Below are 27,375 nucleotides of genomic sequence, written 5' to 3'. Positions count from 1 at the left end.
GATAAATGCTCACTTCTTTTTCAGGGAGTCTGGCCAAGGAAAGGACACAGATCTTGCAGGAATTTGTACTCCTTTTTGCTGTATTTAATGAAGGTTAGTGACCTGCAATCTGAATTTGGGGCTCTTGAAAGAAAGCAATTTTATTAACTTAATCTGGTACTTGAGAATGAGGGCTGCTATTGTCCAGAGGAAGTGATTATAGCAAGATCATAAACTACATTACTGTTCAGGAATGAAGGAGATGGGGATGAAAATTAATTCAAAAAACAAACAAAAAAATGCAACCTTAGCTCCATTGGCAACTATGAGGTAAGAAGACATATAGGAGCTGGGTAACAGGTCAGCCTCATGGCCTTTGTTAAATCCACCAACAGAGACTTTTTGCTCCATTAAGAAAATTTTAGTAAAAATTATACATTGTGTATATTTAAGGAGTACAACATGATTTATATATATATATATATATATATATATATATATATATATATATATATATATACATATAAAATCATACATATATATGGGTATATATTTACATACATATAGATATGTATGATTAGTATAGTCAACCTAATTAACATATCCATCTCACAGTTACCATTTTTTGTGTGTGGTAAGTGTACCTGAAATGTACTCTCTCAGCATATTTTCAGTGCTGAACATACTCTTTCTTAGTAACTATAATATTAATGCCTGTACCTTAGATCCCCAGAACTTATTCATTTTAAAACTGAAAGTCTGTTACACCCTGTGACCAGCATCTCCCCATTCCCGCCCCCCCCAGCACCTGGAAACCACTTTACCATTCTCTGCTTCATGGAGTATACCTTCTCTTATCTTCATCTCTTACTTTTAAGTAACTTGTAAGCAACTTTGGAAAGTTCCTTAACGTCTCTGTGTCTCCGTTTCCTCAAATTTAATTCAATTCCTCAAATTGAAATAATAGTACAGTTGACCCTTAAGCAACATGGGGATTATGCTGACCTCTCTGCACAATTGAAAATCCACATACAACTTTTGACTCCCCCAAATCTTAAACTATAGACTTCCCTCGGCATCTGTGGGGGATTGATTCCAGGACCCCCCTTGGACACCAACATCTGTGACGCTCAAGGTCCTCACATAAAATGGTGCAGAACAATGCATATAATCCACCCTCCACATCCACGGATTCCCAACCACGGATGAAGAATACCAGTTTCAAACCAAGGTTGGTTGAATCTTCAGAGGTAAAACCACCGAATACTGAGGGCCGAGTGTACATTATTGAAAAAGAAATCGTGTATAAGTGGATCTATGTAGTTAAAACCCGTGTTGTTCAAGGGTCAACTGTACCTTTTTCATAGGATAATTGTAAGGGTTAAGTGAGTGGTTTCAATTAAGTAATTTAAAACACTGTAGCACACAGTAGGTCCTCAATAGTGTTAGTACCTCTGCCTCCTCCTCCTGCTCATCATCGCATAACTAACAACATGATCATCTTTTCTCCCCTTATCTTCTGCCCTTATCTCCACTGCATCTTCTGAATTGACCCCATCATCTCTTTCCTGACTAATCTCCCTGTCTTTTTGTGTCCCCTGACACCCCATTATTACTATAGCAGCCAGAGGGAGCTTACTGAAACACGAATCTGATCTTTGCACTCCAGCCTTTCAAATCCTGCAAGGCAAAATCCAAACTTGCTAACAGAAAGGTGCACGGCTACTTCCTAATGCCCACTGCACTGCTTTCCCTGGCTCACTGTCTAGGTGACACCCACACTGAACATGTCTGTATCTCGCCCGAACATGCCATGCTTTGGCTTGTATCCAGGCCTCTGCTTATGCTGCTTCCTCTGCCAGGAAGCCTGTTTCCACCTCCACATCCAGTAGGTTTGTCCTTCTTATAGCCAGGGTTAGATACCTCCACATATTTCCACAACATCTTCAATTTCTTCCTTATCCCATTAAATCAGCATTGCCTGCTTTGTTTACTATTTCTCTTCTTTGGCCTCATATCCTTTGCCTTCTGGTAAAATGAAGTTTCTTCTCCTCTCTGCTCCCATAATATCCTGCTCTCATCTCTATGATGTCACTCTTTACTCTGCATTATACTTGTCAGCTTCTCTGTCTATTCAGGCAACACTGTAAGCACTTTGAAGACAGAGGCTGTCTTCTCTCTGTCATCAGTGCCTAGCACTCAGTAAGTACATTTGGATGAATGAACAAATCGGGGGATGAACAGATAAATGAACTAATGAGAATTCCCCAAGTCTGGGTGCTTCAGAGAGTTTCAGTATTAGCTGCCAGTCCTTCACACAAAGGGGCAACTTCAAAAAGCTGCTGTCCAATAACAATATTTACAATGCTTTCACTCTAAGTAATTTCAGGGGAGAGGCTGGGAAGCTTCCGGGTTCTTGGGCTTTCATTACTACAAGCTGCATAAATAATTAGGACAGGGACAGGAACTGACAGCCCTTTCCTGGGATGATTCCATCTGCTTCCTTTCTAAATAAACTAATGAATAGAACAAAATCCTCATGGCGCAAACTAAGTAATATTCTCCCTTCTCCTAGTTATTATTTGTCATTATCCCTTCCTACCTACTGTCATGGGCAAATATAGGGAGAGATAATCAGTTTGAGCAAGAAATGTCTGAGTTTTGGTAATTGTCTTCTTCCTCTCTTACTGACTTGGAGGGCAAGTCATCCATTCCAACTGTGTTGACAAAAATGCTTAAGTTGTGAGCAGTCTTTTCCCCATACGAGAGAGGGAAAGAGAAAGGGAGGGTCAGTTATGAGACAGACACTTAGCTGATCCTACTTTTGCATCCTCTCTCATCAGGGAAAAGTTGGCACTCAGAAACAAATGAGCCCTCGATAAGGGCTATGGACCCCCCATCTGCTCTGGCCAGGCCCGAAATGCACACAATCAATGGCTATGTAAACCGGTCTCTGCCAGGTATGTACACACCTGTTGAAAACTCCCCAGGGTCTTCAGCATTCCTTACCAGAGCTCTTTTCTCCAGTTTTCCTCGGATAGTCCCGCACCCCAGAGGAAAGCCCACTGAATTCTGGCGTCTAGGGGATCTTAAAGTACAATGGGTGATTCCTTTTCCCGTTACCTATAGAGGAAGGCCTGCCCATGTACACACAGCTCAGAGTTCTCTTTCCTTGAAAGGGATATTAAAAAATAAACAAATAAAATAATGATCCCAGGAGAAAAAGCAATAATGCTTAGAACAGAAGAGAACTTGTCAAAAACTCTAATTAGTATTTTCATAAAGATTCAACATACTACATCAATAAAGTGATATTAGGATTCTATGGGGGAAAAAACAGTCAAAACTAGAATGTGCTTGCAAAAATTAAGAATACGATGATCACAATACAAACTCAAGAGAAGGTAGGTAGAATAGAGAAAAATCTCCCAGAAAGTAAAACAAACAGAGATTGAGAATATATTTTAAAACATTTTTTTTTAAAAATCAAAGGAATGATAGAAGAAAGTGTTAAGAATGAAAAGATTTGAATCTTCATATTAAAATTTCCCAATAGGATAAAAAAAAAAGATCCCAACACAAAATTATGACTGGCATCTGAAACATTTAAAAAATAATAAAATAAAATAAAGAAGACATTTTTAAGATAATCAGGACTATCTGGATGTGGACCAGATATCAAACTACCTAAATTAAGAAATTACAAAATTTTATTTTGATAATAGCACAATCGTTTAGATTTTTAAATGTCAAAGGTGCATTCTAAAGAATTTGCATTGAAATGACATCATGTCTGGGATTTGATTTAAAATACTGCTGGGAAAAAATGTAGACGGGGATAGATGTACTAAGAATGGCAAAATGTTGAGCATTATTATAGCAAAGTGATGAATATTAGGTCTGTGAGTGCTTGTTCTGCTATTCTGTCTCTGCTTGTGTATCTGAAATTCTCCAAAATAAAAAAAATTGCAAATGTTAAAATATATATATGATTGTGGAATTTCAGAGAACAAAGAGAAGATACTTAAGCTTCCCCTGGGAGAAAGAGGTCACATACAAAGACACGAGAATTAGACTGACAATACAATGGAGCAATACCTTAAAAGTTCTAAGAGGAAAGTTACTTTCAAGGTAGAATTCATAGCCAAACTATGAATCAGCTTTGGGGAAAGAATAAAGACATTTTCAGAAATGGTCGCCCTTAGAAACTATTGAACCCTGCTCTCACATAGCTTATAGCATCATTGGGAGAAGACATACAGTAATCAAAGCATAATAATATATATAAAATTACAAACCAAGAATCACTCTGAAGGAAAATTACATAATTCTATGTGAGCATATAATAAAGGAAACTGATCTAGACTGGGGAATCAGCGAAGGCTTCCCTAAGGAAGTGTCTTTTAAACTGAACTTTGAAACAAGATTAGGAATAGGGAAATGAGGTGACGTGAGATAAGACTGGAGAGGTACCAGGAATCAAGCCATTCAGGGCTGCCTAGGCCTCACTGGAGAATTTGGACTTGATTCTGTGTGGAATGGCAGCCAATGAAGAGTTTCAGGCGGAAGGATACTATAATCAGATCTGAAATGCAAGCATATCACACTAGTTTCCTTGGAAGGGAGTATGACCAGATGTGGGAAGACCTGCAATGAAGAAGCTATTCCAGTGGTTCAGATAAGAGATAAGGATAACTAGCTTGAATTAAGATGGTGGGAGTAGTGATGATGGTGAAAAATAGATATATTTGAAAGTGTCAGGAGACAAAACAGGAGACAGCTGTGCCCCCTAGTAGTTACCAGTGTGAGATCTAAACATACGACTGCTTGGGTTCAAGTTTGAGCAAGTTGACCTCCCTGGGCATGAGTTTCCTCTCCTGTAAGAGAAGGGTAATGATAATAATTTCTACATTCATAGGGTTATTGTGAGGACTGAATCAGTTAAAACTTGTAAAATACTTTGGACAGTGCTTGACATAAGACAAGTGTGCAGTAAATATTAGTTATTAATGACAGAGTCACAACTAGTGTTAGACTGGATGTGAGACTGGAGACAAGAATAACTCACTTGCATAACTGAATGCAGGATGGTGCCAGTCACTGAAATAAGAAACTCCAGAAGATTAAGTAATGAAGATCTCAAATTTGATTTAGGACATGTGGGTCTTATGAAATATCCAGATGAAGAGATTCAGAAGGTGATTGCATGAGTCTAGAGTTATGGGAGATGTCTGAAACAGGAGAGTTATCAGCATATACGGATGATAATTGATACCATGAGAATGGATGATATTGTTCAAGGAGAAAATATTGATTAACGAGAGAATAAAGCCTACAACTGAGCAGAGAGGTGGTTTATCGTCTAAAAGATGAGTAGGGAAGGAGAGATCAGGAAAGGAGACAGAAGAAGGAAAAGTCTAAGCAATAGGGGAACAAAACCAAGAAAAGCATTGGCATAGAGGCCAAAGGAGGAGAGAATTTTAAGAAGGAACAATGGTCAACAGGTGCAGATGAAGACTAAAAAGTATCCATTGAATTTAGCAATGTGACAGTCATTGATGACTTTGGCAAGTGCTGTTGGTTTGACAGTACCCCACTGTCCTTGGAAATTTTGGATAATAAAATTATGCAAGTCAAGACAATAACACTTATAAGGTCAATTTGTTCATCCTATCCTAGAAAACGTTTTCCATTTCAAATTCTCTACTTCTTGACCACAGTTATCTTATTCCTACTTTACAGGTCTGAGTGGATGTCACAAGAAATTGGTATATTGGCATGTGATTGGAATGGGCACCACCCCTGAAGTGCACTCAATTTTCCTCGAAGGTCACACATTTCTTATACGGAACCATCGAGAAGCCTCCTTGGAGATCTCACCAGTAACTTTCCTTACTGCTCAGACACTCCTGATGGACCTTGGCCAGTTTCTACTGTATTGTCATATCTCTTCCCACCAACATGGTAATATCTGTGGATCTTAAAAACTAATAGTATAAATATTCAGCTCTTCTTTTAATGGAATTCATTGTCTACTGTGCAGTACAGGATTACGTTAGTTAAACCTCAACTGAGAATCCCTAGTTGGCAGTTTTTAGAGTAAAGATTTGACCTTGAGTATAAGAGGGCTTGAGCATTAGTAGTATTGGTGAAGTTTTAGTTAAATCCCTGTGATAGAGTTAGGGGAGACAGTTTAGGGATAAATGGGGTGTCAAAAATGAGGAGGACAGCATATTATTGGTTTTCCATCCTGATCCCGTTAACTAGACTTTAATACTGTGGAGAGAGAGAGATGGCAGGTCATAGCTGAAGAGATGTTTTATGAGAAATTTAGGGAAATGGAATAAAACAGCACTGCTGAGGTTGTAATCACAAGGTCTCCAGGATATTAGTAGAGATGCTCAGAGCAATAACTAACAAATACAAGAGGATACTGCAGTGCTCAATATGGGTCACCAGACTCTGGTGTGCGTGGAGGCACTCAGCAGACACCTGGTAGGAGATGAGAGCCATTCGGGAAACTCAGAGCATGGCAGGGGATCGTGGATATTGGGAGAAGCAACATGGGAATTGGTGAGTGTATTTGAGGCACCACAGGAGGTTTTTAAGGACTACTTGATGGGGACTTTGCAATGGGTCAAAGGTCCTGTGTAAGCAAATGGAACAATGGTATCTCTAGTTTCAAATTATTGTTAATATGACCTCATTTGTAGCTATAGACTGTGAAAATTCATACCGTATGATCACCTAACTCCCATTTTCCTTCTTGTGTATTTATTCTCCTAACTCAATCAATCCATCAAGCATCTTTGTCTACTCCTCTATTGTGGCCTTGGAGGGCAATTAGAGGAGAATGATGCCTAACCTTCCATGTTCAACAGCAGTTGTTTGTCCCTATCTATGGCATTAACCCTCTCTTCAGGTTCCTTGGTTGCCTGGGAAAAGAGATTTTTTTTTTTTTTGAAAAGAGATTTGATCTTGTCATGCATTCACTATTTTCCCGTCACATTCTGTGAGTGACCTTGTTTCGAGTTTTCTGGAGTGACGAAGAACAGGGACCTCTTTTGCTCACCTGTTACATAATATTTATGAAATTTTTGACAACACATTGGGGGACAAAGGGCATCATACTGGGCGAGTAACAGGAAGGTGATCCTATAGGCACAGAGGAATAGGTCTTTTACTTGTAGGCAGGTGGGTCATTATCTAGTTTGAGCCTGATTCAATTTAAGAGAAGTTTGTTTTCTGTCTTGTTTTATTTTATTCTTTCTGACCACTTGTTTTCACTGATTTTAATCATTTTTCAGAAGAATGCTTTGTTTTATTGGACCTCAGACAAAATCCTTCATTTTTAGATCTAGAATTGTGTTTAAGGCCACATGAACCCCAGACTAGTTGTCTGCTGCTCCTGACGTCTGCCCCGTTCCCCATTATCCAGTCAACAGGTCTCCCTTGTTAGTATTGCTCTTCAAAATAGCCGTACAGCATAGATAGGATAAGGATTATTATCCACATTTTATAAAACATAAAGATGACATTCAGATTGTTGAATAGACTTGCCACAGGGCTTACAACTAGTCACAGGCAGATATGCTCTTAAAATATATAACGTATTTCTTCTATTTTATGTTTTACCTTTTCATGTTTTCATGAACTTGGATGTGTCTTGAAATTTATATCTACCCTAACATTTTTCCTGATAAGCTGTTATTTAATTGATATTTTGTGTCATACTTCACTGGAGTAAATATAGAAATCATTAGGTAACTGTGGAGACAGAGAGTTGGTCTGACCTAGGCTTCCAAACGCTGAAGATATGCTGTTCCTCAAGTCTCCCTGTTTATAATTTATAAGTTGGGGGAGTGATAGGCTCAGAGTCAGTTCCAGAAAGGAAATATTCATACGTATTATAATAGCAAATTAGTGAGTCTCGAAAAGGGGGTAAAACACGTATTGAAGGAGAGTCAGGCAGAAGGGAAATGATGAGTGCAAAAACCACAGGAAGAAACCAGCAAGTACAGAGATGGAGAAGGTCATCCATACAGAAGAGTGACAACAAAGGGCCCTGGCGTGGAGAAGGGAATGCTTAAGTGAGTGCCTTGAAGGCCCAATGAAAGAGAATGAAGTCATAGAAGTTAAGGCAAGAAAGTCTTGAAGGCACCTGACATTGTGTGGTTTGTCTGATTCCAGGTGGTATGGAAGCTTATGTCAAAGTAGATAGTTGCCCAGAGGAACCCCAACTACGGATGAAAAATATGGAAGACGACGACTATTATGAAGATCCTTATGACTCTGACATGGACATCGTCACGTTAGATGATGACTACTCTCCTCCCTTTCTCCAAATCCGCTCAGTTGCCAAAAAGCATCCTAAAACGTGGGTGCACTATATTGCTGCTGAAGAGGATGACTGGGAATATGCTCCCTCAGGCCCCACCTCCAGTGACACGTAAGTACCTTTTGACTCTTGCTACTTTCGCTTCCCCATACTCAAGAGATTATTCCTAGTTATTCAAAACAACAAATCCTCAAGTCATGTTTACAGTAGGTACTAGTGTGGAATCAAATGTCAAGGGCATTATGTTTGGAAACTAAAATAGCTAAGCATCAAGGATGCTTGTATTTTTCGCTCTCTTTTCTTTGATTAAGTCATATCAGCTGTCTCAGAGTTGGATTTTAGCCAACTGTCCTCTACCTAGAATTCTCCATTCTAACCTCTCATCTTTTTGTGTCTCATACAGAAGTTATAAAAGTCTGTATTTGAACAATGGTCCTCAGCAGATTGGCAGGAAGTACAAAAAAGTCCGATTTATGGCATACACAGATGAAACATTCACAACTCGTGAAGCTATTCAGTATGAATCAGGAATCCTGGGACCTTTACTTTATGGAGAAGTTGGAGATACACTGTTGGTAAGTTGAGAAAACGTAAGGTTGGGTAAGAAAAAAAAGTCGGGAGATTTTTGAGTTTCTAAAATCCTCATAATTCAGCCTTGTCTCTAATGGGCATTATCTTTTAAAAGTTATAAATGCTACACAAATAAATGTAGATTATAAATTTGTTTAAATATGAGTATGTAGAATACAAATTTAATACCACCCGTTAAACCTGCCACACTCTTTTTAAAATACTCATTGTTTAGACTTGATACATATCCTTCTAAAACTACATAAAAATTATATAGTACAGGAATCACCACACTATGTCCTGTGAGCCACATTTGGCTTCTGGTCTGTTTTTGGACAGCCTGTGAACTTAGAAGGATTTTACATCCTTAAAGAGTTGTAAAGAAAAGAGTAATAATGATAAGAATATGTGACAGGTCTGGATATGGCTCACAAAGCCCAGAGCATTTACTAAGCAGCCCTTTCCAGAAAATGTTTGTTGACCCTTGATATAGGGTATTAAGAATGCTCATGCTGCAAAGAGCAGAATATTCAACGAAGAACGGTTTCAAAAAAATAGGGGTTATTTTTTCACAATCAATTTGGAGCTAGATGGTTGGTTGTGTCAACTTAGCAGCTCTAGAATGTTACAAAGGACACTGATTATTATACATGTGGTGGTGAGCAGAACACCATGCACTATGGTGGACAGCAAATATCATCACACTGCCAGCCACCAGGAATAGAAGTCCAAACACCTCTGCCCATTGCATCTTGGTGTTGGAGTTACCAAGGAAGACACAACAGTTAAACACTGGTTGGAACAATACTTTTACTCACAAAGAGAAGTGACATATTAGAGCAAGATCTGCTCCAATAGTGTACATGAGTACCCCATGGCTAAGTGGGTCTCCCTCAGCAGCCGATGCAGGGCAATTTGCCTATGTGCACCCCTCTCCTGCTGCAACAGAAGGACCCCAACACTCCCCCATGGAGTCTGAAATACTGAAAGCTGGGGGCATGGCTGAGGCCCACTGATGCACATGCTTACGCAGAACAAAGGAGCATTCACTGAGACTGAAACAGGGAAAGATAGTCTCACACAAGGTGATAAGCCTGGAATAGGCAATGTGGGCTCTTTGTTTCCTACTAAGGAAGTGTTCCAGGCCCAAGGCCCATTCTTACGTGGCCAAGCAGGGATCAAAAGACTATGCACATGAGACTGCCTTTCCCAGTATGGAGTTTTGTTAGATATTGCCAAAATGCCTTCCAACAATTCAGTATCAATTTATACCCTCACCTAGAGTATATGAGTGCCCTTTTCCCCACACCATTGACAACAATATATATTATAAATGTTCAGAAAGATTTCCAATTTGATAAGGAAAAAATTTATATATTGTCTTTGTTTGCATTTCCCTGGTTAGTAGTAAATTGCATAGTATTTCATGTTTGTTGACTATTTACATGACACCCTCTGTGAATTGCCTGCTTATAAATTTTGTCCAGGTTTCTATTAAAATGGTCATCTTTTGGTTATACATTTGTAAAGACTTTATACATTATAGATATTGGCACATTGTTATTTATCTTTTAAATATTTTTGTCAGTCTGTCACTTGTATACTTTAACTCCTTTATGATATTGTTTGTATTACAAAGATTTTTGATCTTTATGTAGTCAATCTTTTATCAATCTTTTCATTTATGTTTTCTGCCTAGGAATGTCTTCACCACCCCCAAGAGGTTATAAAAATAGTCTACTATATTTTATTCTTTTACTATCATGGTTTTATTTTTACAATATGCATTTTAATTGCTTTGGAAGTTACTTGTGGGTATAGTGCATAGTGTCAAATAAGGATTCCTCAAATGACATCCAATTGGCCCTATCAGTTCTTTCTTCACTAATTTAAAAATGCCTTCTTTATCAAACACTAAATTGCTAAAATTCGTTCTTTTTAAGTGATGTTATCACACTGTTTTAATGACTACAACTACTTGTAATACATTTTGATATTTGTAGGACAAGTCTTCCCTCATTGCACTCTCCAAAATTTCAATTAACTACTCTTAACACAATTTTTCTTCATAAATTGCATTTACCTATTTTTAGTTAGCTGGCAAGAATAATTCAAAAGGCAAAAAGTGTACAATGAAAAGCAAATTTTCAGTCCTCTTAGACTTATAGTTCCATAGCCTGACAATCATTGCTGTCAGTTTTTATATTCCCATCCAGAAATAGTATGTACTGGGGGTGCCAAAAAAAGTATACACATACTTGTATTCATCTTTTGTTATCGGTATATATTGAGTATTACAATTTTAATACATCTTTTTCGTTTCTTAAAATGTGTATACACGTTTGGCATCCTCTGTACCTATACAAGTGTATATGTACATGTTTTACACAAAATATGAGCACTATGTAAATTGTTCTGTACTTTGATTTTTAAAAATTTAACAATGTATTTTGGATATCATTTCATATTAAGATATACAGATCTCCCTCATTCTTTGATTTATGTAAGTTATGCTTTTGGACACCTTGCTGAATCCTAATGAGCTTTTCTATTAAAATGTAAGAATTTGAGGATTATTTCTTACCTTTTATATAGAAATTTTCAAACATACTCAGAAGTACAGAAAATAGTAAAAATAAGCTTCTTTGAACCTATCACTCAGCTTCAAAAGTTATCAACAAATGGCTAATCTCATTTCATCTATAAACCAACTAGGCCTAACAGACATCTATAGAACAGTTTACCCAACTCCAGTAGAATATACATTCTTCTCAAGTACACATGAAACATTTTCCAGGATAGACCATACATTAGGCCACAAAACAAATATCACAATTTTAAAAGAAAAAACTAGAGGCTAATACCCCTTGTGAATATAGATATAAAAATTTTCTACAACACATTAGTAAACCAAATCTAGCAACATTTAAAAAACATTATACATCATGATCAAGTGGAATTTATCCCAGGAATGCAAGGGTGATTCAACATATAAAAATTAATGAACTACACCATAATAACTGAATAAAGGACAAGAAGTACATGATTATGTAATAGGTTTAACAAGTAGAGAAAGGGATTTGACAAAATCCACTACCAATTCATGAGAGAAAAAAACTCTCAGTGAACTAGCAACAGAAGTCAAGGTCCTTAACTTGATGAAGAACATCTAAGAAAAACTTATAATATGATGAAAAACTAAATGTTTTCCTCTTGAGATTGGGAACAAGTTAAGATGTCCTCTCTTGTCACTTCGATTTACTATTGTACTGGAAGCCAGTGAAATGAGTCCCCCCCAAAAATGAATTAGGGGCATTTAGATTAAAAAAGAAGAAATAATACTGTCTTTATTTGTGGATAACATGATCTTATATGTGGAAAATCCTAAGGAATGTACAAAAAAGCTATTAGAACTAAGAAAACAAGTTCAGCAAGGTTGTAAGATACAAGATGAATATTAAAAATACGTTGTATTTATATGTTTCTGTATATTTATATCAATGAATAAACTAGAAATGAAATTAAGTAAACAATTTCATTCACTATAACATCAAAAATACAATAAAATAGTTTGGGATAAATTTAACAAACAAAGGTGTAAGACTTGTACACTAAAAACTACTAATCATTGCTGAGATAATTGAAAGAAGATCGAAATAAACAGAAAGACATGTTATTTGTTCATGGATTGGAAGAGTCCATTACTCTTAAGACTCTTCCAAATTTATCTATAGATTCAACGCAATCCCTATCAAAATCCTAACTGCCTTTTTTTGCAGAAATTGACAAGCTGACCCTAAAACACAAATGGAACTACAAAGGAACCCCTAATAGACAAAAGAATCTTTTAAAAAAAGAACAAAGTCAGATGACTCACACTTCTTGATTTCATACTTACTACAAAGATACAGTAATCAAAAGTGTGATATTGGCATGGGATAGACATATAAATCAATGGAATACAATTGAGAATAAACCTATATATTTATGGTCATTTGACTTTTGACAATAGTCCTAAGACCAATCAATGGGGAAAGAATAATCTTTTTAACAAATAGTGCTGGGAAAACTGGATACCCACATGCAAAAAAATAAGGGTTGACCCCTTCCTTACACCATATATAACCATTAACTTAAAATGGATCAAAATCATAAATATAGAAGCTAAAACTATAAAACACTTAGAAGAAAATATAGGAGTAATCTTTGTGAACTTGGATTAAACAATGGAGGTTGTTTTTTTTTTTTTAAATATGACACCAAAAGCAACAAGCAACAAAAGAAAAAAAAATAGATAACTGGACATCATCACAATTGAAAACTTTTGCACCTCAAAGGACAACAACCAGAAAGTTAAAAGATAACCCATGGAATGGAAGAAAATAATTGCAAATTGTATATCGGATATGGGTCTAGTATCCAGAATAAATAAATAGACTCTTACAACACAATAATAAAAAGACAAATGACCCAACTGAAAAATGAGCAAATGATTTGCATAGACATTTCTCTAAAGATGAAATACAAAGTGGCCAATAAGTACATGAAAAGATGCTAAACGTCATTAGCCATCAGGGAAATGCAAATCCAAACCACAATGAGATACATTTCACACCCACTAGAATGGTTATAATCAACAAGACAGATAATAATAAGTATCGGCAAGGATGTGGGGAAATTGGAACCCTCAAAATTTCTGATGGGAATGTAAAATTCTGCAGCCACTTTGATAAACACTTGGCCATTCCTCAAAATGTTCAAAATGGAGTTACCATGTAAGCCAGCAATTCCACTCTTAGACATATGAGTATACTCAAGAGAAATGAAAACATAGGTCCACAAAAAGTCTTGTATACAAATGTTCATAGCAGCATTATTCATAATAGCCCCAAACTGGAAAGCATTCAAATGTTCACCAGTTAGTGAATGGATAAACACAGGTGGTATATCCATATAATTAAAATACTATTCAACAATTAAAAGAAATGAACAACTCATACATGATACAACATGGATGCAATTCAAAACATTATGATAAGTTAAAGAAGTCAAAAAGAAAGACATATACTACATAATTTATATGAAATATCCAGAAAAGGCCAATTTATAGAGCACAAAGCATATTTGTGGTTGTCAAGGTCTAGGGTGAGAGCAGGAATTGACTGCAACCCAGCATGAAGGACCTTTTTGGGGTGATAGAAATGTTCTAATTCTGGATTGTGGTGATGATTGCAAAATTCTGTAAATTTACTAAAAAAATCATTGAATGGGTGAATCACTTAAAATGGGTGAATTTTATGGTATATAAATAATACCTCAATAAACATGTTTTAAAAATGGACAGAAGTGGGTGGCCAGTCAGCTCAGTTGGTTAGAGCGTGGTGCTAATAACACCAAGGTCGCCGGTTCTGTCCCGACATAGGTCACTGTGAGCTGCGCCCTCCTTGGGGGGAAAAAAAAAGGACAGAAGGCTCCAGTCAAGATGGCAGAGTAGGTAAACACTGTGCTTACCTCCTCTAACAACCACATCAAAACTACAATGAGGGGCTGGCCTGGTGGCTCAGGTGGTTAGAGCTCTATGCTCCTAACTCCGAAGGCTGCCAGTTCGATTCCTACATGGGCCAGTGGGCTCTCAACCACAAGGTTGCCAGTTCAACTCCTTGAGTCCCGCAAAAGATGGTGGGCAGCGCCCCCTGCAACTAAGATTGAACACGGCATCTTGAGCTGAGCTGCCTCCCCGATGGCTCAGTTGATTGGAGCGCATCCTCTCAACCACAAGGTTGCCGGTTCGACTCCTGCAAGGGATGGTGGGCTGCGCTCCCTGCAACTAGCAACGGCAACTGGACCTGAAGCTGAGCCACGCCCTCCACAACTAAGACTAAAAGGACAACTTGAAGCTGAACGGCACCCTCCACAACTAAGATTGAAAGGACAACAACTTGACTTGGAAAAAAGTCCTGGAAGTACACAGTTCCCCAATGAAGTCCTATTCCCCTTCCCCAATAAAATCTTTAAAAAATGTTTAAAAAAAAACAACCAAGTACAATGAAACTACAGAACAACCACCACTGAGAATTGCCTGAAGTCTAGCTGAAGAGAAGCTCTATAACTAAGAATACAGAAGAAGCCATGGAGACTGGTAGGAGGGGTGGAGATACAGAACGGGCTGGTCCCACACCCGTGTGCAGTGGTTAAAAAATCAGGAGGGCTGTCTCAGCTGTGGAGGCCTACCCGGAGGACCAAGGTGTCCCAGCTCCACACCAGGCTCCCCAGCCCAGGGTTCCAGTGCCAGGAAGAGAAGTCCCCACAACTTCTAGCTGTGAAAACCAGCAGAGATTGTGGCTGAGTGAGGTGGAGGGCTGCTGGAGTCCTAGGCACTCCACTTAAAGGGCCGGCGCACAGACTTACTCACTGATGGGCTCACTCACTCTGAGCTCCAGCGCTGGGGCAGCAGCTTGAAAGGCGCCAGGGACATTCAAAGAAGAACTGGATTATTGCGCCTCAGGGTAAGAGCTGGAGCAGCAGCTTTCTCCCAGATAGAAGTGCTGGTAGAATCCATTATTTCTTTGTTGAGCCCTCCCCACTCCCAGAGTGCAGACATAGGCAGCCGCCATATCTGAGTTTCAATCAACCTGGCTAAATCAGTTCGTTTGCCTGCCCTAGTGATTCTGAGACCCTGCCCCACCCAATATGTGGGCCCACCCAAGCCACTTCCAGTGGGTTTTCCATACAAATGGTCTGCCTTAGCTCATGCTGAAGACTTTCATAAAATCTCTCAAAAGTTCACAAACCCCAAACAAGCAGCATCTGACCCCAGCATGCCCCACACCTCTTGCTAACCGACCCCAAGCCCAGCACTACAGGCAGCTGGCCTCAGTTTGCAGCTTAGCCTCTCCTGGGTACTTTCAAGCCCAGGACAGGTGGCAACCATCTGCAGATCACTTTGTAGCTCGTAAAAAGTGGCCCCAGGCAGGGCACATTCAGTGGCTAAACATGGCCTGCAACGGTCCCTCCCAAGAAGCTCCAGAACCAATACATCTAGTGGCCAACTTCAGACCACACGAGAGCACCACCCAAACACCTCCAAAAAGGACACACCCAAAGGGCAGACTGGGCAGGCACCAGAGCCCTGCTAAGGTGAATCCTGTTCTGTAGGGTCAACCCCTGCACAACAGCTCCTCCACTGTAGTCACAGCCAGTCCTCACAACTAATCAGTCTGAGGGGCAATCCCTCTTACTGACACGCAAATAGCAACCAAGGCTCAACCACAATAGGAGGGCACACAGCCCACACAAAGGACACTCCCAGAGTACCCAGCACACACGACCAGGTAGACTATGCCACTGGGCCTCACAGGACACCTACTACATAAGGCCACTCTACTAAGACAGGGAGACAGAGCAGCCCTACCTAATACATAGGAAGAAACACAGGGAGGCAGCCAAAATGGGGAGACAAGGAAACATCCCAAATGAAAGAACAGAACAAAGCTCCAGAAAAAGAACTAAAAAAAAAAAAAATGGAGACAAGCAATCTACTTGATGCAGAGTTCATAAGGATGCTCAATGAGCTCAGTGAGAACTTCAAGGAAATAGACATACAAGCCCAGGAAGTACAGAGAGTCCCAAACAAGATGAACCCAAAGAGGCCCGCACCAAGACAGACCATAATTAAAATGCCAAAGGTTAGAGACAAACAGAGAATCTTAAAAGCAGCAAGAGAAAAAAACAAAAAAACCTACAAGGGAGCTCCAGTAAGACTGTCAGCTGATTTCTCAACAGAAACTTTGCAGGCCAGAAGTATTCGAAGTGATGAGAAGCAAGGACCTATAATCACAATTACTCTACCCAGCAAAGCTGTCATTTAGATATCAAAGGACAGATGAAGAGCTTCCCAGACAGAAAAAAGCTAAAGGAGTTCATCACCACCAAACCAGTATTACAAGAAATGTTAAAAGGACTTCTTTAAGAAGAACAAGAAAGAGATAAAAATATGAATAATAAAATAGCAATAACTACACATCTATCAACAATTACTTTATATATAAAGCATTTGAGTGCTCCAGTCAAAAGACATGGGATGGCTGAATAGATCAAGAAACAAGACCCTTACATATGCTGCCTACAGGAGACTCATTTCACATGAAAAGACACACCCAGACAGAAAGGGATGGAGAGAGAGAGAGTTCATGAAAATGGAAACAAACAAGCAAACAAAAAGCTGTGGTAGCAATACTTAAACCAGACAAAATAGACTTTAAAACAAAGGCTATAACAACAGACAAAAAAGGACCCAGTAATTCCACTTCTAGGTATTTATCTGAAAAACCAAAACACTACTTTCAAAAGACATGGGCACCCATATATTCATTGCAACATTATTTACAATAGCCAAGATACGGAGGCAACCTGGGTGTCCATCAATGGATGAATGGATAAAGAAGAGGTGCACTTACAGGGTAGAAAGTTCACAAACTTAATTGTCCAACCTTTCGTATATACGATGGAGCATTACTCAGCCATAAAAAATAATGAAATCTTGCCACCTGCAACAACATGGAAGGATCTAGAGGGTATTGTGCTGAGTCTAGTAAGTCATACAGAGAAAGACAAATATCATGTGATTTCACTTGTGTATAGAATCTAAAGAGCAAAATAAACGAACAAACAAAACAGACACAGACTCATAGATACAGAGAATAAACTGATGGCTGCCAGATGGCAGAGGAGATGGGAGGATAGTTGAAAAGAAGGAGGGGATTAAGAAGTACAAATTGGTAGTTACCAGTCACAGGGACGTAAAGTATAACATAGGGAACACAGTCAGTATTGAAATAACTGTGTAAGGTGTCAGATGGGTACTAGATTTATCCGGGGTGATCACTTTGTAAGTTATTAATATATAAGTGTCTAATCACTATGTTATACACCTGAAACTAATATAATATTGTATGTCAACTGTAATTGAAAAATAAAAAAAATATTTTAAAATGGACAGAAAAAAAGATTAGATTCAAAGGAATGAGAATTAAACTCTTGTGGTTACTATTGCTATGTACCCTACTACATCAAAACTTAGTGGTTGAAACAACAGCCGTTTTATCATTCTCACAGGTTATGTGTGTCAGGAATTCAGGCAGGGCTCAGTTGGGCAATTCTTGATCTTTGTGGCATTGACTGAGGTCACTTGGTGGTAATCAGCGGATCTGGAGGGATCAAGACACCTTTAGTCACGTCTGGCACCTGAATGGGGATGACTCAAAGACTACAACTGCCAGCCAGAGCACATGACTGTCCTTGTGGTTTGGCTTTCTCACACCCTGGCAGCCTCAGGATAGGGATTTCATATACACGTGGCTCAGGGCTCCAACTGTGTGTGTTCCACTAAAGCAAGTTAGAAAGTGCATCACCTTTTATTACCCAGCATCAGAATTTACAAAACACTTTATGACACAATCTTAGTCAAAGCAGCCAAGGCCCACCAAAGCCCAGAATCAAGGAGAGGAAAATTTGGCCTACCTCTTGATGGAAGGAGTGGAGTATCAAAGAATTTGGGAGCCATATTTTAAAACTGCCACATAAACTGACAGCTTGCTTCTCTAGGGCAACAAAGGAAGCCAGATGACAATGAAATCATGTCTTCAGTGTTTTGAAAGAAAATTACTATTAACCTAGTAAGGATTGCCATTTTATTGGCAATTTACACCAATATTCACAGAATACATAGTTTTATACTAAAATTTTAAATGTAGCATATAAGAAAAAAAGGAAAGACCCATTAGTTCTTTTTTATTAGGTAGCATAACCTTAGTTGTAAACTCGGCCAGGAAATTATGAGAAAGGAAAATTTAAATTACAGACCAAATGCATTATAAACATAGATTCAAAAATCCTAAACAAAATTTAATAATCCCAATACAGCAATGTATAATACATTACACATTGCTGTATATACAATATATAATACATTGTGACCTAGTTGATTAAACCCAGGAGTACTAGGTAAACTTAACAGTAGAAAGTCAAATATGGTAATCTACTATATTAACACATTAAAAGGGTAAAATATCATCTAATAACTTCAATAGTTTCAGAAAGGGCATTTATCAAAATTCAACATCCATTCAGAATTAAAAGTCATAGGAAATTGGGATTGCAAGGGACATCTTTATTCTGATAAAGATTCACAGAAACCTACAGTCACCACCATACTTGGTAAAACTCAGAAATCCTTCTGTTTCAGATCAGGACAAGACACAGTTTACGGGTATCACCAACTTCATTTAATAATTTACTAGAAATCCTAGCTATTGTTCTTAGGAGAAAAAGTAAATTTTTAAGATTGGAAAGGAATAAACAAAACTGGTATTATTTGAAGATTAAGTAAATGAATGACAGATGGTGGGAGCTAGCTTTCTCACTGTTGGAGAGGATAATTATAAATAAACAAAAGGGAAAGGCTAGAATGAATCGTGTGATACTGGATCAGAGTTGGAGACATCAGTACAAACTCATGTTTAGCTTAATATAGATACAGACGGCTAGAGTCAGAAATAATTATAAACATGTTTTTACATAAATATTACTATATTTCCTAGTTCTGTCCACTGAGAGGACCTAGAAGCAATGACATCCCAGTAGCAATGAGCACACCCGAATCTTGGTTTCTGATACCAGTCTCCAATAAAAGGAGCCAAGGGCTTGGAGGATTGGTTACTCTAGGGCTGGGATGGGGAAAATGCAAGATGAACCTGGAGCATCTTGTGGTTCCAGAAAGTAAGAATGTGCTCAAAAAAAAAAAAAAATAGGTGGGACAATGTCACAGGGATATAGGAGCCAACTTAAAGAGCTTCTAATGGCCAAGCTGGAAGAATTTGAGCAACAAAATAAATAGAGTAGTATTGGATTATACTTAAAAGTATAAAATAAATATCCATGAGTCTTTACTGATATAAATAAATAATTGAATAAATAAATAGATGAGGTAGCACAGACAAATCTCACATGCAGAGGAATTCCAAAATAATATATGTAGGTCTATGATCCGTTTTGGATTAATTCTTGTGAAGGGTGTAAGTTCTGCAAGTAAATTTTTTTCCAGCACCATTTGTTAAAAAGACGATCTTTGTTCCATTTTATTGTCTTTATTTATTTGTCAAAGATCAGTTCACTATATATGTACAGGACTATTTCTGGGCTCTCTATTCTGTTCCAAAAGGAAGTTTTTTTTCAATGGAAGATGCTACAACCTTCTTGCGTACTAGTACCAAAGAAGAGATGCTGGCCTTAGATAGAAACTGATTTTAACAGGAGAGAATATGGCCATATATGCATATAGGTAGGTAGAGTTGATGGTGGGAGAATGAGACAGTTTTTTTTTTTAAATGCTTCACTTTTCTCAGTGAAAAAAGAAGCACCTGAGAGTGAGGACCGAGAAGCAAACAGTCAACTAAGTCGGTGGGAAAGTGAATTTCTAGGAAAACGTAACAGGTTGACGAGGTAGCTTGAGTGCCCACTTGAGATTTACCGTCATTAATTTAAAAAGGCTAGGTACAGAGCTGTGTGACTTTTTTCTCCTACATCATTCTGCTGCTTGGGTACAGCTCAAAAACAGGATGTTTAGTGGGTTTTACCAAATGAGTGGCTTTTAAGACAAGAATGCAAGTGGAAGTTGTTTTTTTATCCTTGGAACTAGAGGCTGGGTTGCTGTCCTCAGGATTCTCAACTGCTGTGTCCGTGTTATTGCTCTTCCATCCTTCCTCTCCTTTAAAGCTCATGCAATCAGACGATGTTGACCGCCACCCTTGCTTAATCTATAACCAACTGCTCCCCATCGTGCCTGCTCATGCGGTCATGATTTTATCACCCAAATCACTGTTCTCCTCTCCACTATTGGGGAATTCAGTGCCCAAATAGTGGAACAGGCTGAGGGGAAGCAGTGACATTCAAATTCTACTTAGTGTGTGAAGGTGCAAAGAATACTTCCTGAAATAACTGAAATGATTTTAAAGAAATGGGGTCTGTAGTGAGAAACCTAAGTAGCTGTGTGAGCAATTTTATGAAAAGAACAAATAATTTGAGCTTAATCTAGACTTAAACCCCTATGATAGGAATGCAAAGCAGCTTTTGTTTTCTGGAGATAGGTCACACTTTTCATCTTGATCCTAGTTGTCTTAGGACTTGATCTTATTTATATCTCATTTATACTTTCAGATTATATTTAAGAATCAAGCAAGCCGACCTTATAACATCTTCCCTCATGGAATCACTGATGTCACTCCTTTGCACTCAGGGAGAATGCCAAAAGGTAAGTGTTATCTCATTTTTGTAGTCCTTACGTGCCGATACATACAGATGAGGTCACAGTCTCAATAACAACTAAAATTATGTTGGTCTTTGTGAGGCTGTTATGTACCCTATAGGCACATTTACCACCCACCATCTTTTACGCTATAATTTCCATATAGATTCCGTCTATATGCTTTGCAATTCCTGCAAGGAAATGCTATGATTTTTGCTTTAAACAGTCATAGGCAGTTTTAGAAAATTATGAGAAGTACTCTCCTTCATATTTACCCAGCTATTTACCATTATCTTTTCATGCCTTCCGGGAAATCCAAATTTCCTTCTGGCATCACTTCCATTCAGATAATTTCCCTTCAGCCTGAAGAATTCTCGTTAGTATTCCTTATAGTGCAAGTATGCTAGAGATAAATTCTCTTAGTTTTATTTTAGTTGAAATGTCTTTATTGTGTTTTTACTTTTGAAGGATAACTTCACTGAGCATAGAATTCCACAGGTGAAGAGTTTTTTTCGTTTTTTTCCTTTTAGCACTTTCAAAATATTGTTTCACTAGCCTTTATAATAGCTCAGTCTTGATTCCATTGAATCATTCTTCCCCTCTTGTCATTTTTCTCTGGCTGTGATTTTCTTCAGATTTATCCTACTTGAAGTTCACTGATCTTCCTAGATCTATAAATTTGTTTTTCACCAAATTTGGAAAGATTGCAGTCATTATTTCTTCAAATATGTGCCCTGTTCTCCTTCTCCTTTCCTGGGCCTCCATTTACATGCATGGTTGCCCTTTTGGTGTTGTCCCACATGCCTTCATGTTTTGATATTTTTTCTTTCTCCCTCTCTTCTGCAGACTGGATAGTTTCTATTGATCTATCTTCAAGTTCACTGACCTCAGACTGGAATTTCTGAGTCACAGTATATGTATATTTATTTTTAATAGCTAGCCACACCTTTATCCCCAAATGAAGTAATAATTTGCACTGCTACTAGTCATATATGAAAATATAAGTTCCCACATCCTTGATAGCTAGACAATAATAGTTTTCTAAAATCATGCCAATCTGGTGTGTGAAAAGTGATGTCTCATTTTTGCTTTAATTTTAATTTAACTTCTTGGAGTGTTGACCATCTTTTCACATTTTTATTAGCCATTTTGGTTTCCTCTACTGTGAATTTCCTGTTCATTTCTCCTTTGATTAGTTTTCTGCTGGGTTGATTACATCTATCTATCTATCTATCTATCTATCTATCTATCTATCATTTATCTTCTTAGTTTATTTAATTATAGGCATTATTTTTCCTAGTATATGCATTTAAGGTCATATTTTTTCTGAATACAATTTTTTACTACATCCATGCTTTTTATATCTCGTAATCACTTTACCTTTCATTTCAGAATAGTTCACAACTTCAGTTTTTATTTACTATGTTGTTTGTTGATTAAACATTCATGACATTATCTTTCTTCCTTTACCAATAAAATACCCTTCTTGGTTCAATTTTATGCTCCTTAACTTGAATTCTATTTTGCTAATTTTAGTATTGCCACACATCCTTAGCTAGTTACCTTTTCCGTGCTGTTATTTCCCTTATTTTTGTTGATTTTATATTAGGGCTGGCCCATGTAAAGAGCATATATCTGGGTTTTGTTTTTATACCCAATTTCCATTTTTCAATAGGGGATTTTAGCCCTATTTAACACATTTATGTTACTACTGATATGTTTGTATGTATTCCAGTAATTTTATATTTCTATTTACAATTACTTTATCCTTTTATTCCTTTTGTAAGTAGTTTGTTACAAATCTTTCCTTTTAGTAGATTGGTTGTTATACATATTCTATCTATTATTTAATTTTGGGTGCATATTTATTTTATCAAAACAACAGATGCTTAAAACTACAGAAAGGCTGGCTGTAAGTCTCACTGACTAGAGACAACCATCTTTAAGCATTTCTGCTTTAAATTTTTGATGGTTAGCTCTGTATTCCCAAAAGATTACTTATATGCTAATCCTTTGTTTTTGAAATTTAGACATTATGTATTTATTTTGTGTTACACGAGGATTTAGCATTGTGCTTCTTCCCACTCCAATTGTTTAGACTTTTATCAGTGTTTTTAGTTCCTCAATTGGCTATCATTGTAACTTTAAAAATATACTAAACATCCACTTTTTATATATTTTTGTGATTGAATATCTCTGACTCCATACTTTGTTAATTAAGGATATTAACAACAGTGACCTTTCCCCATTCCCCTCCTCTATTCTTCCATTTCTCAACTAGTGCCAGCGTTTACTTTTACTTTTGTGATTTGCACTCCTTCTAGTCATGTATGAAAATATAAGTTCCCACATCCTTGAGAGCTAGACAATAACAGTCTTCTAAAATCATGCCAATCCAGTGGGTGAAAAGTGGTGTCTCCTTTTGCTTTAATTTAATTTCTTGTAGTGTTGATCATCTCTTTGCATTTATAAAATCTTTACTTTTATAAAACTAAAGTTGATAACATTTAGATTTTGTACTGTAATGTTAAATAACTCCTTCCTTTGTCTGTGTATTTATTCTAAACTTTAAAAATTAAAAAAACACACCAGCATTCGTATTATTTTAGTACGTGCTTATTATAAGTATCTGAATTTACTGCAGAACTACGTGATATTCTGTGATTATTCACAGTTCCAATGATTTTACTATTAAAGTCAAATTGATTATCCTTCCTCATTCTATACCAGCAGTTCAAAATCATGTTAACACTTAGTTTGCTTTATAATTGGGCCATGCTGACCTTGTAAATTGTGTGTGTATTCCTAAAGACTTTCTTTTCTTTCATTAGAAATGTATGCCTCTTCACCATATCCCTTAGGTCTTCCAGCTTCTTAATCAATCTAATTATTGCTTAATATCCAATCCTCTTTTTTCTTCTTAAAGACATTCTTGTAGTTCACCAGCTTACTGTTTTAATTCGTATGCTTTTTAGGCCTGCTACAAAGCTGCCATCTTTGGATTTTTTTTCTTTGGAGTTGTAGGTTAGTGCGATTACCGCTCTTATACATTTCTGGTTCTTTTCTTCTTTTGTTTTTCTGGAAGTATATCTTCAAGTAACTTCTGAATACATTAGTACTTCAGAGGCTAAACGTTATGGGTCCTTCAGTATGATATGATGTTCAGTATCATATCATAGGCTGGTTATAAATAGTTTCCCATCCACTCTTTTTTTTAAACTTTTTTTTAAGTGTGTTTTTCCAGGACCCATCAGCTCCAACTCAAGTAGTTGTTTCAATCTAGTTGTGGAGGGTGCAGCTCACAGTGGCCCATGTGGGGATCGAACCGGCAACCCTGGTGTTACTAGCATCGTGCTCTAACCAACTGAGCTAACCGGCAGCCCCCCATCCACTCTTTTCTAACAATCATTGTCACTGATGAGAATTTTAAGGCCAATTTGATTTGCATTCCTTTATGAAAAAAGGGCATAGTGACAGAATTCTGGGGAGACAATGAATGTGCACCCTGAAATTTAGAGGCATACACAAGGCTACTGCCCATACTAGCAGACAAGAAGAGAGGGTAAGAATGGAGCAGTCTGCCCTTCTGCTGTCTGACATGGCAAGGATGCATGAGTTTTCTCTGTAACAAGCAGATACTGTTGAAAGTATCTGGCTTGGTCTCTTTTTGAAGATGCCCGGCCTAAGAAGGCAGCCTGGCAGAGTGAGGGATACCAGGATAATAGGCTCATGGATATATCACTGGAAGTAAGAAGAGCTGAAGCAAGCATCCCTGAAGTCATGGAACTGTGAGGTGCTGAGGTCCCCATAGACTCCAAAGAAAACAGACATGTGTCCTAAGAAAAGACCAGCATTTGGGCACCTGCCACACAGGAAGCATTGGTGACCAAACAGTGTTGTGAAAGGGAGAGTGTTCAAACAGCAGGACCTATTAAGCAAAAGTGTATTTGCCCTTCCCTCTAATACCCGTCCACCCTCACTCTCAGCTACTGGAAGAGGGAGGAGAAAAGGCTGAGAAATACTGAAAGAAGGTACCACACCATTCACTTTCTATAGGTTCCCTAACCATAGGTTAGGCTTAACCTAATAGGGATGAGGAAAGGATATAAAGTTGAAATTTCCATTGAGACGGCATCTTCAGGTATTAACTGCATCCCAAAGTGAGTGTTAATGACTAAAACCAGACAGTTCTTATCCTGAGGAACCATTAGCCTGAGGGCAGGTCTCAGTTCTTGTCCCTCACAGGGGTCAGATACCACATCTCTTGACACCACACCCTTTGGCTTATATTCAGGCCTTAAACTCAGGGTCAACTGGATTATCACCTGTAGCTTACCACTCTGGCCTTGGTGTCTCTCTTTTTTTAGCACTTGAGATATTTTTCTTCTTTATACATTTTCAGCTATGCATAAAAATTATTATCTGTTATTTACATATATTTGGAATAGTGGGTAGACCTGCCCATTTCAACTCAAACCAACAGATTAGCAAAAATCTCCTGGGCCCATTTTTATTGTAAAAAATTTGTATGAATCTTAAACTTATAATAGGTGCAAATTTAGTTTCCATTTATTAAGAAACATCATATGTAAATACAGATTTGTAGAGCCTTTGCAATAACAACATGATTTCCTATATGTGGCTTGTTAAACTCTAATGAAGCTATTTTGGGGTTTGGATGTGGGTAGGTGTGAAACATCTGAAAGATATGCCAATTCCGCCAGGAAAGACATTCAAATATAAATGGACAGTGACCGTAGAAGATGGGCCAACTAAATCAGATCCTCGGTGCCTGACCCGGTATTACTCAAGCTTTGTTAATCTAGAGAGAGATCTAGCTTCAGGACTCATTGGCCCTCTCCTCATCTGCTACAAAGAATCTGTAGATCAAAGAGGAAACCAGGTGAGTCCCTCTCTTCCCAAGTGCTAGATTTGAAGCTAAAAATGGAACAATGATGCATATGAACTTCCAGATAGTATTTCCTATACTCTCTCAGTGTATGTCCCCCTAGAGTATGCAGAAAATATAGTAGACTGCAATATTGGCCAATAAAAGAAGTGAGCGAGGGTTTCTCACAGCTGTCACTGATTTTGAGTTTGGTGTAATAGTCTTGAATACTGTGTGGACAGGAGACCTGAGCCCCAGATTTTTTTCTGTAATACTCATTCCCAGTCTAAAATTCCACTCTCTGAAGGTGATCTTGCCCATTTTTACATGTTCAATTATCCCCTATTTTTAGATGGCATACAGATCTAGATTATAGCCTAGACTTCTCCAGAGCTCAAGAAATACTTCTTAAGCAAAATACAGGGAAAGATCTGAAACATTTCAGAATATGGCTAGAATTTGGACCACTTCTGCTACTTAAAAAAAAATAAAGTTAAATGCTCTGAATAAGAAAAGCTTAGTTCTTCCCAAAAACTCATTGCTGAGGCTTAACTATGTGTCCATTTGGTTATTTATGATACACTGGATTTCTACTAGTCTGGAAACTTTTCATTGGTTTAGAGACTGAAGCACAGGAATTTGGCCAAGTGTCTGTCTTGATGAATTGTTCCTAATTATAGCTTTTCCACCAGTTTTGGAAGAGGACTAAAATGTGTTTCTATATTCTCCAGTCTCCTCCCCCTAGCATTTTGGTTTCTGTAGCGATAGGTTATGCAAAATGAAATTGATACCTATTAGTGAAGTTTACACATTACATCTTAGAAGATTCAATTAGCAAGTGACTGACATAACTTTAGTTCATATACAAACTGCTCTTTTAAAAAAAGCTTAAAATTTTGTAAACGAAAAAGTTAAGGTATTAATGTTAGTTAACATTTTATGGTTCATTTTAGCCTTATTTGATTTCTGTTTTCTATTTTTAATTTATAGATTGGTAGCCTTGTGGAAGGGTAGTTGCTCCATAGAAGGTTAGGAAAGGCATTCATCTTACTTGACTAACTCATTTAAGAAAGTCACTGAATAATTACTTGGGTCTTTAAAGAGTGAAAAATCCTCTAATCTGAACATGGAGAGAATGAGGCTACAGACTGTACCAAAACATCAGCGAGCATATGGCTTTGGGTCCAGAAGAAACAAGCTTAATGGGTCCAGTCACATTCTTGCCCTGAGGACACATTTGCTCTAAATATATCCTTACACTCATAGTACGCACTCCCACTCCCAGGCCCTGGTTCCTGC

General features: G+C 37.8%; 1 protein-coding gene across 1 annotated transcript in view; it reads left to right on the top strand.

Moving 5' to 3' along the window:
• F8 (coagulation factor VIII) overlaps positions 1 to 27,375 on the top strand; it is a 120,598-nt gene that overhangs the window by 33,287 nt on the left and 59,936 nt on the right. The window contains exons 5-11 of the mRNA XM_019716077.3: positions 25 to 93; positions 2,823 to 2,939; positions 5,722 to 5,943; positions 8,170 to 8,428; positions 8,721 to 8,892; positions 21,101 to 21,194; positions 25,877 to 26,091. Of these exons, the coding sequence (XP_019571636.3) occupies positions 25 to 93; positions 2,823 to 2,939; positions 5,722 to 5,943; positions 8,170 to 8,428; positions 8,721 to 8,892; positions 21,101 to 21,194; positions 25,877 to 26,091 (1,148 nt within the window). The remainder of the gene's footprint in view (positions 1 to 24; positions 94 to 2,822; positions 2,940 to 5,721; positions 5,944 to 8,169; positions 8,429 to 8,720; positions 8,893 to 21,100; positions 21,195 to 25,876; positions 26,092 to 27,375) is intronic.

Source organism: Rhinolophus sinicus, chromosome 18, assembly GCF_057876585.1.
Source record: "Rhinolophus sinicus isolate RSI-liver-muscle chromosome 18, RSI-T2T, whole genome shotgun sequence".
Classification (NCBI taxonomy): domain Eukaryota; kingdom Metazoa; phylum Chordata; class Mammalia; order Chiroptera; family Rhinolophidae; genus Rhinolophus; species Rhinolophus sinicus.
The sequence above is the reverse complement of the archived record's forward strand: the minus strand, read 5'-3'. Positions and strand labels throughout refer to the sequence as shown.